At 41.6% G+C, this 21,331-nt stretch overlaps 1 protein-coding gene across 1 annotated transcript; it reads left to right on the top strand.

The window, feature by feature from the left end:
- Nucleotides 1-10,220: 10,220 nt before the first annotated feature.
- btbd3b (BTB (POZ) domain containing 3b) lies at nucleotides 10,221-17,091 on the top strand. Its single transcript, XM_003441026.4, has 4 exons — nucleotides 10,221-11,191; nucleotides 12,118-12,208; nucleotides 13,951-14,069; nucleotides 14,720-17,091. Exons 1-4 carry the CDS (start codon nucleotides 10,881-10,883, stop codon nucleotides 15,750-15,752), a joined length of 1,554 nt encoding a protein of 517 aa, XP_003441074.1. The 5' UTR covers nucleotides 10,221-10,880; the 3' UTR covers nucleotides 15,753-17,091.
- Nucleotides 17,092-21,331: the final 4,240 nt, after the last annotated feature.

Genomic DNA, 21,331 nt, shown 5'->3' with positions numbered 1-21,331 from the left:
CCTGGTTTCTATAGGGACTGTTCTCACTCAGAAAACTCAATCTCCTCTCTGACCTTCTCTTGCCCAGCAATATCTGCTGTCTTCAACTTAAAATTTAATGATTTATGTTACGGGGACTTACTTTATGTCCCAATAAGGACGACAAGCCCCCATAATGTGACCGTGTAAACAGATTTAGGTCCCAGTATGATAAGCACCATGTGGACCACAAACATACACACACACATAGAGTTTTATGCTGCAGTATAAAACATTGGGATTACCTGACAGCATCCATATTGCAGCAAGCTAAAATATCTGACCACACGACATCTCGATTACACTATTTTACTGTTAAATAAATCAATTTAATGTTTCCTCCAACCTAAAATATATCACACGGTTTAATAATCACATTGAACTGATATTAAAACGCATAAACGTCTATTTTCATGTTTAGGATATGTTCACCATCCTCCCCTTGCTTTCCTTCTTTTTGTATGAACATGACAGATATGATCTAGACAGCTGAGCACATCATTAATACTGTCCCACTGCTGCTTCCCTCCTGCTTTATTAAGACAGCCAGGAGACGCCCCCTTCTTCCTTAGCAAAAGGATCCTCATTACAAGCCTTCTCTTCTTCTCCTTATTCTTCCCCTCGCTCTCTCTTTGTTTTCTCCATGCCTGTATGTGCCTTGTCAGCACTCAGCTCCTTTGGTGCAGCTTGAATACATATGAAGCCTGTTTACATTAGCAAATGCACATACAGTATTTATCACCGTCTAACACAGTAGAAGTGCTACAATAATGTACAGTTCAAATACGTATTAGCAGACGATCCATTACGATCTGCATGATGGCTGGGCATTTTGTGTTAATACTCTGATTCCTGCATCTGCTTGAGTTGCAGACATTCTAAATCACATCACAGGATGAGCCATATGTTCAGCCTTTTCAGCGCTGATGGGACCCCACCACCATCGTAGCAGCCTCGTCAACACATTGCTTTCCATATTTTTAGGTATCGGAGAGTCTGGTACTGTACTGTAGAAATAAGCATCTGTGTTCCACATGAGTCAGAGAGCATGCAGGCTTTACCTAAAGATCACTAAGCAGCTGATTTTATTTGACAACCACCTCCTGCCTGGTTGACATTATGCTAATCAGTGAAATCATTTGCCGATGTGAGGTTCGCTTGAAACTGCAGCCTGTTTGAGTTAAGCTGTCACTAAGTGAAATCAAAAACTGCGTGATGTGCAGGGGAGTTTGTGCAGGTGAGATTGTGGATTAGTAATCCAATGCTGACCTACTAGAAGTCTTGGATGCCGTAGTTGCATGATGATGAGCACATGAGGTTACAGTGTTTGGTAGCCTAAAATGATGGAATGAAAATACAAAATAATAATGAACTTTATTTATATAGCACATCTAAAAAACCAGCGGTACACCAAAGTGCTCGCCCAGGGACATATGGACTAAGGAGATCGACAAGATAGCTAGGGGCTAAATTATAATTTTAAAGGTGAGCACCAATATTTTAAATTGGATACGATATTTTATGGGTAACCAATGCAAATCAGCAAGAACGGGGGTGACAGAGGCATGCTTTCTAGTACCAGTCAGGAAATTAGTATTTTAACTACTTAAAAATAACAGATATTACACTGAATGAAAGATTCATGATTTGGGAGACACCAGAAAGACAACCAGAGGTGCGGTGAATAATTTTAATTCACCGAATCAAAATTACATGAATAATAAACAAACAAACCCACAAATAATCACGATCATCACAGGCCAGGAATAAAAAAAATCAAAACTCAAACACTGCTTCAAAAACTACTCACAGAGATATTTTCATAGACTGGAGGCTGTAGCGCTGCCTATACGAAACTGAGTGTGGTCTGTTTGCTCTGGGTGATATCCTTCCTCCTGCCGGGTTTACCAAAACCTCTGCAGGGGTGTCCAGTGACATGAGCTTTCACTTCAGTGTTAAATTAATGCTGGGAAAAACTAAAAGTTGTGTGTGACTATCAGTGTTGGGGTAAAGATTAGACTCCTGCTAATATATTATGATTGCGCCATGTAATAATTAATCACAACAAACCTTTTAAAGATATTTGACAAAGAAAATAGTGCATTGGGGTCTCTCCCCATCTTTGCATATTTGCGGTCAAATTGAAACAAGGTAGAAAAGGATACTTTCCAAACCGTGGCAGCGCCTGGACTTCAGCCAGTGAAAATCAATCCAAGAACCTGGCACCAACGTTTGTTAAGATTTAAAACAGCAGCTATCACTCTGATTGTAGAAGACCTGGGTAGCTTCCTGTAGCGGCCTCAGCACCCACACATCAGCAGCATCTCTTCATGGAGACCTTAAGGAACATCACGTTGAGAGAATGTTAAGCATTTCCGCTGCAAAGCTTTCTAACAGCCTCGGTGATCTATGCGAGGCGGATAAGCTGTGTCCAGACTGGATTAGTATTGCAGGACAATCAATGTTGGTTATGTAATTTAGCACATTCCACGTCAGTGGTTTTAATGAATAATATGAGCTCATAAAGTACTGCTTTATGATTCTCATAAATTATTGAGGAAGCATATTCTTTAAGTCAGGCTCCAGAATAACTGTGCTGACAAAAGTGTTTGTAATTCACATATTGATGTTAGGTAAACGGTAGTAGAATTAGAAAGTGGATGAAAGAAATCCTGTACTTCCTGTGTGGGATGTATGACAGGTGATAATCACAAATAATCTAGATCTTCACAGGACTACACTTGCTGAAAATTACCAGTGAAAGCCTTCACTTCTCCAACTGTCTGCCAGCACTAAATGCAACTGAAAGAGGGTTTTACAGAAACGCCACACTGCAGCATCACCGACTAGACTGAGAATGCACTTTCAGGTACATTCTGTTTTTTAAAAACTTTTCCCCAGACAAATTTCAGCGTGAGTACTCCCACTACACTTTAAGGTTTAGAAATCAGAAACTAAAAATCATTTTCCATTACCCCCCTGAACTCGTCCTACAATGAGCTGTCACTGGTGGAACAGCCGGTCCTCTGGTTTTTGCAGCCTACCTGCTACTCTGTGTCCAATAGCTGCAAGCCTGCACTGGAAAGCCAGAATACGAGTTCCAGGCGAGACATTTTGGTCAGGATGTCCCTAACTGTCGTTGCAGTCTAAACTTAGATTAAATCGTTAGGTTTTAATTTAACGCATTCATTGTCATCTGAAACAACTTCTCACTGGGCCGAGTGAGAAGCTGAAAACATACCACTTGACGTTCTCAGTTATTTCAGACATATTATTGTAACAAAGATATTTGCAAAGTATGTGTGAAGAGTTTTAAATCGGTGTCTCACTATGAACCTGAGTAGAGTTTTGTAAATATGTGTAAATTTGTGACTGTGTGAAGGAAAGTGCAAATGTGCTCAGATTTGCAAGTGCAGTGTATTAAAGAAAGTGTGAAACTGTGAAAGGGTATACAAATCTTCTGTCTTCCTGTACAGGAATATACAAATCTCCGTGTGTTGTTTTCTTTGTAGATGCTGTTTTCTTTGTGGACTGCTGACCTGTGCTGCTACTGCTGGAAAAAAATGATGCGCGTTGAGCGTGAGGATCGAACTGAGGGGTGTAATTATTTTCTGATTTATAATGTGTAAATATCTAGATGCCATCAGCTGAAAGGAACACCGGGCTGAAGCAAACAAACTCTATGTATGAATCCAATTTGCTTATTAATCCAATATGCTAGATTGTTCTTTAACCTCTGTATTTACAACTATTTTCATGCACTCATCACAGGCATAAATTTCATGATAATTCGGGGCTTTTAATGGTTTCTTTGAACTGTTCTTTCTCTGGGATGGAATTATTGTGCAGCATTAATTACTCTAAAAACACAAGATTTGCACACGTTTGTATTTATTTTGGATTTTCTGTAAACCGCACAGGGTCAAACGTATAGATATGGGTGCAAATATCTACATATCATCTTTTAATAAGTGGAGCTGAAAGTTCCACAATGTCTTTTAATTTGACAAGACCAAGGATTATTAACATCGTGGTACTTTTTCTTTGAAAAAGATTTGTTTGACAGCACTCATTGGATCGACTGAACTCAGTGAAGATGCATGAAGGGGAACTGTAGCTTTATATAAGTTGTGAACGTCTTGTGGAGTCATTTCTAAACAATTCTGCATGTAAATACAAGTTCAGACCTGTCACTTAGTTGCCAAGGTCAGGAAGAAGACCCAAACTGTCACGCTCAAATGAGGGGAAATTGATTGGGATGTTCAGGAACAGGAAGGTTAAACCTGCCAATAACTGAAAACTGCTGGAAAATCAGCATCAATATCCAGATCGTAGCAAGTTTTACATCGCAATGGACTAAGAGGCTGCCAACCAAGAAAGAAGCCCCTGCTCCAAAATCGACACCTTCAAGCTCGAGTGAAATTTGCACCTATTTGGTCACATCGAAGCAGTATGTTTGATAAACGTCAGGCTTTCAAACCGAAGAACATTTTACCAGCTGTCAAGCATATATATATATAGCATCATGCAGTAGGGCTGTTTAGCTGGAAGCGGTAGGGTATGCTGCACAAAGTGGATGGGATAATGAAGGGGGACTACCTTCAAATTATTACATTTCACATCAAATCAACAGCCAGATGGTTAAAACTTGGACACAACTGGAAGTTTGATCCCAAACACACACCAAAACTGGTTTTGGAATAGCTAAAGCAGCCTAATTCTGCCAAGACGCGTAGACAAATATCCAGCCAGAATTGTGCCAGGAGCTTGTTTATGGCTACCAAAAGAGTCCAGTCGATGGACAACTTCCTACCTATTTGACCAAATATTAGTGGTGGTGCATGGATATATTTGATCCTGTATGTACACAAATCTTGACTTTGTGTGGGTTGGATAAAATCCAAAAGAAAACCACACTTCTTCATCAAATTCTCATTAAAGATCTATGCTGTACAATCTTTCCACCCTGTTCAAAGAAATAATCAAAAGCTTGAAATTACTAGGACATTCATGCCCATGATTAGTGTATCTTAACTTCTGGCCACAACTGAAACTTTAAAAACAAATGTACATGTCTTTTATTATGAGTGAAAACTGAGACACGAAAAACAGATAATTCAAATAAACTTCAAGCACCTCAAGACAGTAGAGAAATCAGGTGGATACAACCTCAGATACTAATAAAGCCATCCTGCAGCATAGCTCGCGCACACACCAAACACCATCTATCAAGGTCTTTCAAGGTTTCCCAGTTGCTAACACAAATGTCAAAATCTTTCAGCATAATTACCAATTTAATACATGCAGCACCAATAAGCTGGTTTGCACACACAAGCCAGTAACAGTCTCCGGCAATAAGTTGCAAGGTCAATGGTGTAGACAACAAATAAAAAGTGCCGTGATTGAGCTACACTGCCGAATTACCCGAAGGGCACAATACGTAATACATCTGCAAAGACCATCTCACATCACATGCAAAACATTTAATCACAATGAAAATTATGGCTATTGGGTTTTATGTGACAGCAGCGAGAGGGTGATGAGTGAGCAATGGTGGAAAGTGTGTGGGAGTCAGCGTGTGAGCATGTGGTGGGCCAGGGTTATAAGGTCTTCTCTACACTGTCATTACTGTGTCCACGCACTCAGCAGTAGCAGCTCGCGCACACATAAACACGAATAGACATGCACAGACACACAATCGCATAGCTCCGGGACAGATGCATAAGGATAGGCAGATACATATAGAAAAAGACAGATAGTGTAAATGTGTGGGGGAATGAATCCATGCTAAAACAGCTGTTCCTGTGCATGTGATCCAAGAGTCTTTTGGCTCCTCCAGCCCTCCTACAGTTTTTGTGTATTTCTGTGCTTTCTAGGCAAGTAAAATTACCCCCATACATCTTCTGCCTGTGACATATTGATTGTGAGCCAAAGGAGAGGCTATCATCTCATCTATGGTCTTGTTGTCTTCTCTGGTGTGTTAGGCTATTTGTTAGACAGGACGTTGTTAAAAATTCCCTTTGATAATCGATGTTGATTGGTTTTCCTAGAGAAATCTTTATTGTGCCATTGTTAAAACTAATTCTGACAAGCTGATTATGCAACGGAGGCTAAATCTGGAATGACAGGCAAAATTAATCCTCTGATGTTCGATGTGAAGAAGCAGGGAAAACTGGAGAGTGCAGTATTAGAAAGAGGGTATCGATAAATGACACGTTTTAATTTCATAAACACGCATCACGTTAACTTGCACGCACACACGCACACAAACTCACACTGTTCTTGTGTTTGACTGCCTGTTCACTCCTGGACGCCGCCGACTAGCAGCTCTATTTTTCAGGAGCTTTAAGCCCCATCTCTGGGCAGACGCCATCATCCCCCCCCCCCCCCCCCCCCCCCCATTCCACCTGTCAGGTGCCCTTGCCTGCTTTAACAGTGGCAGCAGAAGGGGGAAGGCTACTGGGAATGTGGGGGGAGGCACTGGACGAGTTGCTGGATCCTGTCCCTGCATTCGTGTGCCAGGCGTGCATCACAGTTCATTTCGCAGCCTCCTCTCTCCTCCACTGTGCTCAGCCAAGCCTCTCAGCAGGTGTCTCTCTGCAGAAGAGTTTTGCCACTACTCAGAACAGCATCTCTGTGCTCCAACTCACGAATGGCAAGCAGCCACTTCCGCAACATAATTAATGACCCTAGTACTCAGTGAGTTTTGAAGAAATTATACTTAGATCCTCCCACAAAACTCCATTAATATCACTTATGTTCACTAATATTTTAACACCGAGAACTTACAACTCTGATCTCCTGAATAAGTGCATGCAGTTGTCTGGCTACATTCTGAAAATGCAATTTAATCTTAAATTTACCCCTGCACATCACTTCTCGTTTAGTTGTTCTGTATTGAAAACTTTTTGGAAATTTAAATAAGCTAAAGAGCAACTTTTAAATACTCAGGTATGTTCCTAACAACTGCAGTATCTGTTCTACTTTGTCCAGCTTTTCTGGCTTGTATGCAGTGCACACTGGCTGCACCGGTTACTTCTTAGAAGATGAAGGTGTCCTGGTATACCTACTTTGAAGATAAAGGTGTTGCATTGAGTACGGTCATCAAGAAGCAATCAACAAAGGCACAGCTGGACTTCTGCTGCTTTTTAACTTCGCCTTTTGAAGTTAATAAACCCGAGATTGGAGCAACGCGGGGCCTTGAAAATATGAGGGAGATGTTTAAACTGCATACCTGCATGAAGAAAATAAGACGATTTAATACTTTAAGTGCACTGCTTTCGTACTACTACCTCAAAAACACGCAAGAATAACACATTTGGCACTGGCTCTATCAGTAATTATTATTAATTATTAAAGATTAAAATATGACTTTTTGTGTCAGCCTATTCTTGAGTAAAATCATCAACATTTGATTCAAGAACTGCTATAAATTTTTGTCCACAATGCTGATTGCTGCTCTACGTTAATGTTTTCCTTTTCTGTGAAAAAGGCTGACTGTGTGATTAGAAAGTGTGAGACAAAAAGGTGATGTTGACGCTGTGACAAACACCATCATTATTTCCTCCTCTCACTCCCAGCATGAATGTGTGAATAACAAGATTACGTTTTCTGCTGATGAATGGAGGGAAAATGTAATTAAAGCATGCAGGAAGCCATTTAAGGTGATATATAGTGACACCCTATTTATCGTGTACTGTATGGCCGCTTCACCGCGATGCCAGATAAATCACAAAACTGTCAGTTTTAACATGTGTATTCTGTCACCGGTTATCCAGATTGCCTCCTAAAAACACTATACACAGCTTTAATGTAGCGTTTAGTGGTGACGCCGCTGTGGAATATTTAAATCAAAAGATGCACAGATACATTAGGCCTTTTCATTTACTGTCCCTATTGTTGGTCTGTATGTTACATTTCTGTCCTGCTGTTGCTTGTGGAAGTGGTTACCAGGGTAACATCTCTAGTGGCCTGCAATTTGAGAGTATGTTGCCCTGTAATGTTGGCTCCATGTTACCATAGCAAATTTTCTCTGTTCTACAGGGTACACTGTAGAGGGGACTTAGTGGGCTAATGCTCCTCGGCGCAACAAACACTAAGACAGTTAATTAAGGTTTATGGAAAAATCAATACAGTGACAGTGGTTCAGAGAAGACTTTCTCTATTAAATCTATTCACCTTATCTTGTTCTTTTTGTCAGTTTTATTCTCACTCTTACAAATATAATATGCTATTTTACACCAATGAACAGCATTTAATAGCTGCGATAGCGCTGCCTAAAATAGTACTGTTATAAATGTACGTGTACACAGTAGCAGGAGCGGCAACAGCAACATGCTATGAAATAAAGGAAATTAAACACCCGATTGCTACACGATATATGTCTGCAAGGCCATTTAAACCACCGGCAAACAACTGAATCGTCCCAGACGTTTAAACAGAATCCCCACTGTGCTCAGGTTTAACTAAACAAAACCAAAAAAAGCAGGGAAAAATATGAGTCATGCATTTTAATTAGAGATTCATCTGCTGTTTACTATTCTTTGAAGATGGCTTCTTGACAGCCACCCTTTCAATGAAATCGTTTCTGATGATGTTTCATTTGGATGTCTCATGTCCTGTGTCAGGTCTTTACTGGAAGGACATGACTTTCAGGCTCTATAGATGTTCTTTTTAGGACTACCACCTCTTCTTTTGTCCTCCACTTGTCCAGTTTTGTCAGATTTTTTAAGAACACATTTCACACTGTGCCAAGATATGCCACGTTTTCTGCTAATAGCTCTTTTTTGTTGCAAAAACAATCTTTCATTTCTTTTAAACTGTGTTGTCTTTGGCATTTTTCATGGATTCAACCAAAGAAATGAGAAGAAATTATGTGTTTTTGTGACGGGCTGCTGGAAATAAGTCCCTAAAGGTGCAATTTAGAATAGGATCCTTTCTAAGTTGTCTGTTCTGCTTCGACACAGCACTGGTTCATCATTTGAGTTAGGTGCTTTTTTATGCTTGAATGATTCATAGGTCAATATTAAGTGGTTAAACAAACAAAAGAAAGATTTCTCTGAAAATGGTCAAGTACCAGGACTGGACTGAAAAAAAGTGAATAACCAACATCCACAGAAAATCTTTAGAAAGACCTTCGGAAAGCCTGGAGAACTATTGCTCAAACCCACTTAATTATAAGAAAGTCTGGCTCCTTGGAAGCAAAACATAAAGAAATGATGGTTGGCTTAAGACTTTTGCGTAGTACTGCATGTCAGCAAAATATTTTAAACCACCGCCGCCGCCAAGAAGCTAAATCCTCCCTTCAGTTTAAACAGAATCCCCACTGTGCTCAGGTCTAACTAGAGTAAAAGAGCAGAGGGAAAAATATGCATCATGTTGTACACTGTGTAGAGAGTGCATTACATTCAGAGATTCATGTACTCTCCTGAAGAGATGACCTAACAAGGAAGCCTAAGTGCAAGCACATGTTTGCCTTTTGAGTACTTCAAAACAAAAAAGGCTCTGAGAAAAGATCTTTGTTATTACTAAAAAGCAAAGAAAAAAGCTATTAATTAAAATCTGAAATATTTAATGCTTTGGGGATATTAACACATTGCAACATGTTACAAGATCAAATTCTACAAATAAAAATATATGAGTATAACTAGCTTTTTGGCATGAATGGGCATGCTATAAATCTTTTACTGACTGAAGTCTACTAAAGTTTTGCAGAGGTAAGAAGTCTCATCAAAGCAGCCCAGGTGAAAAATGAAGTTGAAATTCAACTGTTCGTGTAAATGTACGGAAACCTCATTTAAATAACGAGTGATTGTCAGACCACTCAAGAATTAGGCAAATCCTGCCCTTAAAAAGCCTGTGTAAGTTTACATTGTCCTTTTGCATTATAACATAGTCTGCATTTACTGGACTCAATCAATACTGCTGCTCCAGGTAAAGGAACCACAGAAAGTAAAGCCAGAGATAAATATATCATTCTTATGGGGCATGGCTGTCACTTTAATTGAGTTTAATTGACATTCACTATTGCATATTCAAGTATGTGCTGCTATAGGCTGCATTAGCCAATCATGAATGCTGTGTGTTGCCATTGGCTGAGCTCCGGAGAGAGCCATGTACTGTGCTGAGAGAGGGTGGGGAGTGGTGGGGGGGGGGGTCTCCTCCGCCTCCTCTTCCTCCTCCTCTCTCTCCCTTTCTCTCTCTCTGCACTCTCTCATTCAACCTCTGTAGTCAGCAGAATGAGAGGCTGAGCAGAGCGGAGCAACACGGCATCCACGGCTACAGCATCCTGCAGAGGACTCTTGCTCCATGGAGGAGAGGAAGGGGAAAAAAGAGGCCGTGTTGGAGAAAAACGGGTAGATCCACACATGAAAAGAGAGCAGAGAGGGGAAGGAAAGCACAGAAGGAGTAAGAGCGCGAAATGAAAGGAACTGATTAAACAGCGTTGCTTGAGGACCACTGCAGCTATACTAAATCTGGAGCTGTCAGGCCAACCCTCAGCGAAGCAGTGAGTGAGAGAGGCGAGGGAGCAGAGGAGAGAAAAAGAAGTGATTTAGAGAGCTGATCTCATCACTCTGGACTAACAGGGATGGGACCCACAAGAGCCTCTCCGTCAGCAGATCAAACTTCACACAGGAAAAGTGCCTTTCAATCACCAGTGTGAACCTGCCTCTTTAGAGGAGAGAAGGGAGTTATTCTATTAGTTCCCTAAAGGTCATACAAACCTCGCACAGGATCTTTGACTGCTGCGCTGCTGAGTGCAGCTCAAGTCTCCACTGTCCTCGCTCCCCCATCGCACCTGCCTGCTCCCGGTGAATGTTTTCTCTGCATGCACACTCACTGCTCGGCAGTTGAACACACTCATGGTCGATGCCAAGGGAAGGAACATGAAATGTCTGACTTTCTTCTTAATGCTTCCTGAGTCAGTGAAAAGCAAGTCAAGTAAAAGCTCCAAGAAAGGGAATGCGAGTGGCAGCTCCAAGCTGCCCCCAGTCTGTTATGAGATAATCACACTTAGGAGCAAGAAAAAGAAGAAGATGGCAGCGGACATTTTTCCCACCAAAAAGCCGGCATCCACCACCACAGTGCAACAGTACCAGCAGCAGAACCTCAACAACAACAACACAATTCAGAACTGTAACTGGCAGGGACTCTACTCCACTATAAGAGAGAGGTAAGGAAAATCTGCAAGTTTTATTAACATTTAGATCAAAAAGATGAATTGGACGATTAGATTTGAGAATGTCCCATAAAGTTCACTCCATTTTAATTGGTTTACTGAATTGCACCCGTCTTACATTTAAAAATGTACAACAAAACACTTCATCTACTAAAGTAGTAGGCGTGACGGGTGGTGCCTGTATTTGTGAGTGCATGTAGGTTTGAGCAGGGGTGGGTGATATCTCTGCCCTGCCCTCCATCTGACAGGGGAAACTCTGTTTACACCCTTTCTGCCTCCTGCAGACTTTGCCGCTCTGACACAACAGAGGGCGGACAGTCACAGCGAGTGCGTTTTTTTTAATGCACAACAGGGAGAGGGCCGATCTGTACTAAAAGCAAAATATTTACCTTGGCCTATCAGTAAAGGATCCCAGCGGTGCAGCGCAAAATGTGTGTTTTCTGACCCGGCTTTGTTGTCTCTCCAGAACATCATGGGGCTGTTTACCCACCCCTGTGACATGTTCCACTGCTCAATAATATATGAACGCAGCTTTATTGTTGGTCCCATTCTTTCACGGTGGGGATTTTCCACTGACTTCATCATCTTCTCCCTCTGTCTTTATGTGGAAAGAATGAATAAAAGAACATAAGGATAAAAATGATGAGCTTTCATTGCTCTGTGCAAGACTTAAATTTTAATTCAAGCACCTGGCACACTTTGCACACTCATAAAACTTGTGTTTAGAGTGTTTAGAATAACAGGAAAGATCAGAGTAAATGTGATGTACGATATTTGGCTTAATTTCTCCTAAAAGCTACAATCGCTGTTTGGTAAAAGGTTAAATTAAACAGAAAGAAAATCCTTAATGTGCCTTAAAATCACCTAATTTTCTGTTTTTCCACCCCGCCCCCTCCTTTTTTGTTTCTTTCCCTTTGTAGAAATTCTGTGATGTTCAACAATGAGCTGATGGCTGATGTTCACTTTGTTGTGGGTCAGCCTGGAAGGACCCAGCGACTGCCGGGACACAGAGTAAGAATTTTAGCATCGAGTGAAGTTCCACTAAAAGGCTGGAAAATGAACAAACAAGCAGCCACGCAGGCTGGCCCATTGTTGCTCATATCATACAAGCTTGAAAAAACATCTTTCCTCTTTGCCAGCCATAATGAAACTGATGCCTTTTGTGCTCCACGCTCACTTCCGCGCCATGTGTCTTTTCGAGACAGTCCTCAATTATTTATGTAAATGAGGCTGAAGGATGGAGGCACAGAGTGAGCGAAGGAGGAAGGGCTATCCTCTTCAGCGGTCGCGTCGCGCAGGATGGAGCGTCTTTGTCTCCGCTTTAGCTCAGCTTTTCATGAAAATGCTCTGCAATTACTCAACTTTTAATCAAACACCCCCAACAACACGCCGTAACGACGATAAGACGCAGAGTGAGGCACGTCCATGTGTGAGCCTTGCACCCTGCACAAACTTTTGTACTCGTTTAACTGATTATCCTTTAGGTTTGACATGACAGTGCAATTTCAAGTGTAAATACAGCCGAGTGGGGCCCGGTTCACCCAGTCTATGGCTGTCATCTTGACTGTTTAGTCCACCCTCCGACCTCATGACTTTTTCATGATTAGCACATAAATCATTTAAAAGTCATTTCTGCTGTTTGATTGTGATTAGAACAGTCGCATGAATTTGTAAGCGCACAAATTTCCACATCAACAGGCTCCGAATGGCTCTGCACGGGTCATTTTTAATGTTCTTTACATGGGACCAAAATGTGTAATCCATGAATGGTAGCTGCAATGCACTTTGTACACTTTAGAGCGCAGTTATGGAAGGACACTGACTCGACTGTGCTTTATGCTGAGGCATTATGGCAACGAGATATGACACTCTTTATCGTGTCCAGTTGGCAGGAGATTGAATATGCCTCATGATCTGCTTTTTGTTAACAGCTCTACCATAGTGGGATGGAGGGTGGAAGTAGAAACAGTCATTTATGTCGATATCTTTAAAAAATAACGGGCCGCAAGGTGAGAATAATATTATTCCAATATGCAGCGTATGGATTCTCGTCTCTAAACGCACATCAAAGAGCATCTGTCTTTCAGCTGACCTTGCTTAATGAAAATAAGCATGAATTTCAGAGTATGACAACAGCCACAAAAACAACAGCATTGTTTCCAAAAACCTTTAGATTTGCAAGGTTTATTTTCGACTAGTGCGCATGCAGTTCACTTTGGAGAAATTCTGTGTTCTTTATACCACCCACATACCCACCTACACACACTTGTGCCGCACACACACACGTATGCACAACGCAGGCATGAACACAGAGACCTTAAACTCGGGTTTAATAACAGAATTCAGCGCATTGTCTAATAAACTATTAGTCGCACAGTCATATTGAGTTGCATGTGATTTCATCATACGTTCAGATGAGTCATTAGTTTCAGAAATTGAACTTTTGCTGCACTCGGTTCAGTAGTGTCACAAGCAAATACAAGTCTTCTTCATTAGAAAATTGCATCCGTGCCCTAAGGGAACACAGTAATTGTCTAAGCAGCGCTGAGAAAATCAACAGGTGCGATTTTTGCCAACGCACAAAGGGATTTGTGTTTTTACGTGAATGCACTGAGATTCCCCACTTCAAATAATCTTCCTCCATTTTCCAGATGTTAGTACATGTCACATGAATTACACTGAAGTCACAGATAAACTGTTTTCATTTTGGTTTTTCCCCTCCGTCACTCTGTTTTCTTTGCTTCTTTCAACAGTATGTGTTGGCTGTGGGCAGCTCGGTGTTTCATGCCATGTTTTACGGTGAACTTGCTGAGAACAAGGATGAAATCCACATACCAGATGTGGAACCGGCAGCATTTCTGGCAATGCTGAAGTAAGGATTCTCTAAATTCTTCCTTCGACTGGGCCCGTTGACCTCGTAGTGCTTTAGTTGAACAAGTGGCCTATGGGTGAAAAAAGAATAATTTGATAAGACTGATCTGTATCTATTTCTCTGGCACATCTCAGATAAAACTGTTAAGTAAGCCTTGACAGACAAATGAGATGAAGTGTTCTTTATATATCTCAGGGACAGAATCTATATCTGTCTGCTGTACTTGTTCATTTCATTATACTTTCAAATTTTCCTGTTGAATCCCAGGATATTTTTTCTACCTCCTCGTTGCCTTCCTTTCATCACTTTTATTTCTGAGTTTTGTTTCTCTGTCCTTGCAGGCAAACTGTGATAGGTGGTAGACACAGACGTAGGAGGAATACTATTATGTTGGCCAGTTTGATAAGTTTGCGCAGCGATTTTTTTATCTGGCGAGAATCTCGTTTCGTTCCTCTCTTACAAATTTTTGAACAGATACAGGAACGTTTTCCTTACAGCACTTCAATGTCAATCACTTACAATCATAATTATTGCATTATTGTTTGAATCATGTCATCTAAATTAACGATCATAGAAAACAAATTTACACCGTGCCGTTTTCTTGTCATTTCTCCGGTGTTTGCTGAGAAATTCCTATTTTATGTCAACAGGTACATTTACTGTGATGAAATTGACCTGAGTGCTGACACAGTGTTGGCCACTCTTTACGCTGCCAAGAAGTACATTGTCCCTCACCTGGCACGTGCCTGTGTCAACTTCCTGGAGACCAGTCTGAGTGCCAAGAACGCCTGCGTGTTGCTCTCTCAGAGCTGCCTGTTCGAGGAGCCAGAGCTGACACAGCGCTGCTGGGAGGTGATTGATGCCCAGGCCGAGCTGGCGTTACGCTCAGAGGGCTTCTGCGACATCGATGCCCAAACCCTGGAGAGTATCCTACAGCGGGAAACACTCAACGCTAAGGAGATAGTGGTATTTGAGGCTGCACTTAGCTGGGCAGAGGCCGAGTGCCAGAGACAAGAGCTCACCTCGTCGACTGACAACAAGCGTAAGGTTTTGGGCAAGGCCATGTACCTGATACGTATCCCTACGATGGCTCTAGATGATTTTGCCAATGGAGCAGCCCAGTCGGGCGTGCTGACGCTTAATGAGACCAATGACATCTTCCTGTGGTATACAGCTGCCAAGAAGCCAGAGCTGCAGTTTGTCAGTCAGCCTAGGAAGGGCCTCACCCCCCAGCGTTGCCACAGATTCCAGTCCTGTGCCTACCGAAGCAATCAGTGGCGCTATCGGGGCCGCTGTGACAGTATACAGTTTGCAGTGGATAAAAGAGTTTTCATTGCTGGGTTTGGACTGTATGGATCTAGCTGTGGCTCAGCAGAGTACAGCGCCAAGATCGAGCTGAAACGTCAAGGAGTACTGCTTGGACAAAACCTCAGCAAATACTTCTCTGACGGTTCCAGCAACACTTTCCCGGTGTGGTTTGAGTATCCGGTCCAGATCGAGCCCGATACCTTCTACACTGCCAGCGTGGTTCTCGACGGGAATGAGTTGAGCTACTTTGGACAGGAAGGAATGACAGAAGTACAGTGCGGGAAAGTAACATTTCAATTCCAGTGCTCCTCAGACAGCACTAACGGCACTGGGGTGCAAGGAGGGCAGATCCCAGAACTTATCTTCTATGCTTGACGAGACCTGGTTAAACTTCTGGCTGATTCTCAGTGCACTTTTGAAAATGGAAATGTATCACTTTGTGCATAGTGTCACTTTCTGTTATTTATTTTTGTCACTATTGTGCAGGAAAAAAAAATCAGATCTCAAAAATCTCAGACCTGTGAAAGGATCTTATGTGTTTTGGAATTTAGTAAGTGGTCCACTTGAGTAGGACCATATATGTATATGTTTCAAGATGTGGATTTACACAAATACAACAATCAACTGGTCTTAACGTCCCAAAAAACAACAAAGAAGCAGACATCTTGCACTAAATGTGCCTGTAGATATTAATATATTGTACATTTGAAATGTATATATAATTCCACAACTGTGGCCAGTGCTGCCCACAAAGAAATCATATATAATGAATATGCTACAGTATGTTTATTATTTCTATGCTTGCATAGAAGGCACATATAGAGCAGCAATACTTCACATTCTATATTGTATGATGAACATTTCATGTCACGACATCATCGGCATCACAAAGGAAGTGAAAGTGGCTGTGTGATATTCAAAACCAACACATTTCAAGTCACGATTCCATTAAGAAAAACAAAAAAACGAAAAAAAGTGATTCCTGTTGTATGTACGAACCATTCGAGAAGTTTCAATCTGACTCTTGATTGATTCTTTGACTGTAGTAACAGGGCACTTAATGAGGGCTTAAGGGGTCTTAGATTAGGGAGCACTAGATATAAGTCACACAACCCCTCTGTAGCATGTTGCTCTACACCTACACCCACTCCACTGAGGTTCCAATATCTTTACAGTTAACATTAGGACTTCTGGCTACTCACCACTAAATGGTAGAGCAAGGGATTTCTTTGATTTTCTATCTAAACCTGTCTGCACTGGAGTACTTACAGCATGGGCAAAGCGGCTCCATTTCATCTGATGTGTACTACTAATTGTTCTGGCGCCTTGGTTTGTTTACAGTGAAAAAGATCAACATTGATTCTGTGTTAGAAGCCGTTTATGGACTTTTACTTCCCTTAAAAACCCTGCGCACTCTGAACTGCTGAGCACTCCCTCCCAATGTGATCGTACAGTATCAGTATTTGCAGAAGCATACTGTACATGCTACAGAATTGCACTGATGTTGGTTTGTAAATGAATTTGTTTTGTTTTACTCCGGCGAGGGAGTTTGTTTTGATTTTTTTTTTATTTACTGTGCTACTGAATATTCTTCTGCTGATGACAGTGGACGGGTAAGCTGGTGTTCATGTCCTGTGTTTACGTGCTACAGTGCTGGGAGACCGACGAATGTGTATGGTTGTTGATGACGCAAATAAACAAAAAGAAGTGGTGCGTGCTGGCTGTGTAGCCCATCTGTAAAAAGTGATAAAGCTACGTACTTTGCCTGAAATTAGGAGGGGCGACAGATGATGCCCATCGGCACTGCAGTGATTTACAACGCCAAGAAGAACTCTGTTGATTGATGATGCCTGTCTTCATCCAACTTTTACATCCTGTCTGTCAAACCCTAACTCTGTTCCGTCTCCCGATTAAACATGTAATATTACACCTCACAGCTTAGCCAATATTGTATGCTATCTTGCCTGCCATTATAAAGAATGGCTCCTTAAGGCCATCACATCTCACGATTCAAAAGATAGAAAACAAATCGAAAAACAATCTCAAAGCACCAAAGTTGTTCATTCACAGCTTGGCTGCTTGACCCAGAGTTGATCTTGAAGCATCTGTCTCCTGAGATGAACTCAAAAATTTCAATCACAGATACCATTCTCATAGATGATAAAACTATAAAGTAAAGGCAGATTTTTAATTCTTTCTGATTGCCTGATACGCTATAAAACTCCCAAACAAGAGTCATTGGTTGAATATATATAAGCAAATCTTTGTGAGCTGTGCGTTCAAAATGATAATCCCTCCTGGGAGCTCAGGGCAGGTACTTGATTACAAAGGCACTCGATAATACCGGGACTAGGTTTGACACTGGCAATGAGCATAAGGTTCTTGATGAATTGAGCTCAATCGGTTGGGGGTGCTTGGTGCTTTAGTGCAATTTTTCATGTCTGTGGCACTGATGTTGTAGGCAAAATCATTAATTGTATTAAAGGAGGTCGGGGACTAAAATGTGCCAGGACTCCGGCCTCCCTTCGACACACACACACTCATTTTATAACTGTGACAGATCTACGGAGGAAAACGACAATTCAAGTACACTTTCGATTTCGCAGAATGTTAATTAGCATTTATAACACAAACAACCCCAGTGCAGGGATTACTGAATTCGTGTCACCTTCGATGCAAAAGCAAAACCCCCACATCACTGGAGAGACCTCTCCTCGCTTTGTTCTCCTGGAACAGCAGCTACTCGAGCCCATCAATTTGCTATTTTTTTTTCGGAGTTATTCACAGTCAGCTCAGAAGGCAGGATATCTGCCAGAGGCTACCAGCTCGCTGCCAGAGCTGCGGTGGGAACACCTCTGCTCTACGTGGCGCACATTACCAAAAACGACTACTGGATCAATAACAAGACTTCAGTCACCAATTGTATCGGGGGCTCTAATTACTCACAATTGCACGCTATATATTTCAAACCCCTCAAAGATATAAATCTATCACGCACTCCTTATGCGCTTAGGCTATGTTTAATAAAAACAGTATTTTTATTTTACGGGAGGTGACAATTACTGTGGGAACCCGTTTTAATTATATGAATGAAATGCAATTAAATCCTACTTGTTCGAGAATAAAATGCATGGTTAGGCCTCTAATTATGATGACTTTGTCAATAGAGGGAAACATATGAGACATATCACTGATAAGCAACTCAGTATTTTCATCCAAATAAGCAAACTGCTAACATACAATGCTGGATAAGAACTTGCTACAGAATAATTTATGAACAAGTGTCATAAAAGGTGCTATATATATATATATATATATATATATATATATACATATATATATATGAATGCAGAGCATTGACTGAAATTTGCAAAACATAAATGAGGTTTGTAAAAAAAATTAAAAATTTTAAAAACACGGTTCAGCGTGGGAAGGCAAAAAGGGAAAACGGGGGTTGGTGGGTATTGACTCAGACTGGGCACATATTGCCCAGGAAAAACTCACTCGGGGTTTAATTACTGTTCAGTACAAATTAAGGATGAAAAGATTCGGTCTGACTTGAGGGAGAACTGTGGATTACCACTGATCAACATTCTTAATGCTCTCTAAGATTGATTGTTTCAAGTGCAGATATGCCTGTGAAACGAACCAAAAGGTCATGCAGCATTTAAGAAGGATGGTGCTGTTTTCTTACTCTTCGCTCGCTTAACATGCCGCACCAAAAAGATCACCTCACTGGCTTTTGTGAACGTTAGTGCAGTTTGTAGTGTGAAACTATACAGGAAAGAAAAGCCTCCCGAACCCACGCTGCTGGAAGAAAAGACAAAAATAAAGAAAAACAGCAATTTAAACATACGAGAAGGAAAGAAAATAGCGAGAGAAAGCACATTCAGTTGTGGCACCGCATCAAACATTGCTCTGTTCACTGCAGGCAATCACATATCCAATCCTCGACATCCTGATAATTTCCATCCCAGCAAAATGTCAATGAATTAATAATGGCCAAAGAGAGGAGGGAAACACAGCTGTGGGTTTAAAGAATTCATCAAAGAAAATGATTTAAAAATATGTTTTTTAATTCAACAAATCTCTCAGGAAATCCTCTTTTCCCCTACGTCCCCTTAAACCATATGTTAGACAATGTTCAAAGAGCAGGTTATGTTTCACCACGTACTGCCTGATTCTGGTTGCAAAAACTGCCCGCTAAGTGTAATGAGAGCATTTGGCAAAGGTTACAGCGAACTGCTTGTAAACCTGACATAAAATAAGGCTATCTGAGCCCTCGACTACCCTTACTGGTCTAATCTCAAACTACTGGCAGGAAGTCAAACAAGGAGGTGAATGGAAAGGAGGCAACAGAGGCAAGCAGCAAACGTGGTCTGACTAGTATTCAAGTAATGTGGTCATTCCCTTGGTGATTATCACATAGATTATCAGCAAGCAGCCACAGTCGTAATTAATCACAAGCCAGAATGGCAAAAAGTCACGAAGTTCAGATGGAGGATGCAGGTCGAGGCAGGGAGAAGGCAGGCGTTTGACTGATGATAGTCGCTGTCACTTTGTAGCCATTCCCAATCCTGCAGAATTGTAAGGGATATCGCTCCAGATAATCTCCTGTTTCTTAGCTGTTGCTTCCCGACGCACATGGTTGGGATGCACTGCAGGGCCCCAGTGGGTTTCATTTATCTATTTATTTATTCATTGCCACCAGGCAGAGCTAAATCGCTTCAACAGGCCAGGATGTGGAGAGGCCACCTTTTATGTGAGATTAGCCTGTTTATAGGGATGTTGCTCTGCTCCGGATGGATCAATACAGCTCGGATTTCTGGAGGTAAGTGCTATATGTGTATCAAATGAATCATGATTGCTGAAAAGAGTGGAAATGCGCTTTTAGTGGACAATGGGAGACGCAGAGCCTATTCAAAGTAGGCAAAAATAACACAGACAACAGCGGCGAGAGTATCAGCGACACGCTGGAAGCAAATTTTATTAGCTTCCAATGGCGCAGAGGTAAATACCTGTTTATGTAATTGTGTGTTTCTCCTATGAAACAGGATCCCAGAAGGTATGTGAATGCTGCAGTCGGGCAAAAAAGAAAGTAGTTCTTTCACGGGCTCTGAAAGCTAAATTTGTTGGTGATGCATTATGCTAATCAAGCTATTTATTCCCTCAACTGTGGTTTCGTATACCTGTCACCCACAGCCATTACAGCAAGCCTGATCAAAACCTTGAATGTTGGCAGCTTCCCACCGAGAGAGGTGATGAGGGCTGAGCATGCTACTTTTTTGTGTGTACTCTAGAGCCTCTATTCACACTGAAGCATGTCCTCTAAGGCAGCTCCGTGGCTTTGATAGTATGGAGTGAGAGGGCCCTCCTCTCCCCAGGGTCTGATATAATGAGAGTGAGCTTACTAAACATGATCTGCAGCTCTCTCAAATAAGCTACTCGAAACGGCTCGAGTCTGAAACAGTACAACAAACAGCGCTGATTCATTTGTACACATGCTCTCGCTCTGTGTCTCCTGTGCGCCGCATGGGGGGGAGGGTTTGGAGGGCTAATGTGTTTTAATGCGTGGCAGAGAGAGAGCAATGGAGAGATGGAGAAAGAGTGCAGAGTGGCACAGTAGTCTAGCTTTATGTGCATCCATTCAGAAGTCACACAAGAAATCTGGATTTCCAGTTTAATTATTTCCTGCGTGCACAAAAAGAACAACAAAAAACTCCCCAGAAAATCGTGAAGCGACAGATTTTAAATGATTGCATTCACGGTTTGGATTTGTACACACATGAATAGAAATATTCTCCGCAGTTATTGTCAGGGTAATAGTTTAACGTTGCCATTTCTCATATTCGGTGATTATCTTGTTCCAGGATCTTATCACCTGGCAGCGGGAAGCCTGGTAATCAACAGAGACATTATACTGGCAACAAGGTATTTCTTTTGTCAAACAAATC

Source organism: Oreochromis niloticus, linkage group LG13, assembly GCF_001858045.2.
Source record: "Oreochromis niloticus isolate F11D_XX linkage group LG13, O_niloticus_UMD_NMBU, whole genome shotgun sequence".
Taxonomy (NCBI): domain Eukaryota; kingdom Metazoa; phylum Chordata; class Actinopteri; order Cichliformes; family Cichlidae; genus Oreochromis; species Oreochromis niloticus.
This window is presented reverse-complemented; position numbering and strand designations above follow the sequence as displayed.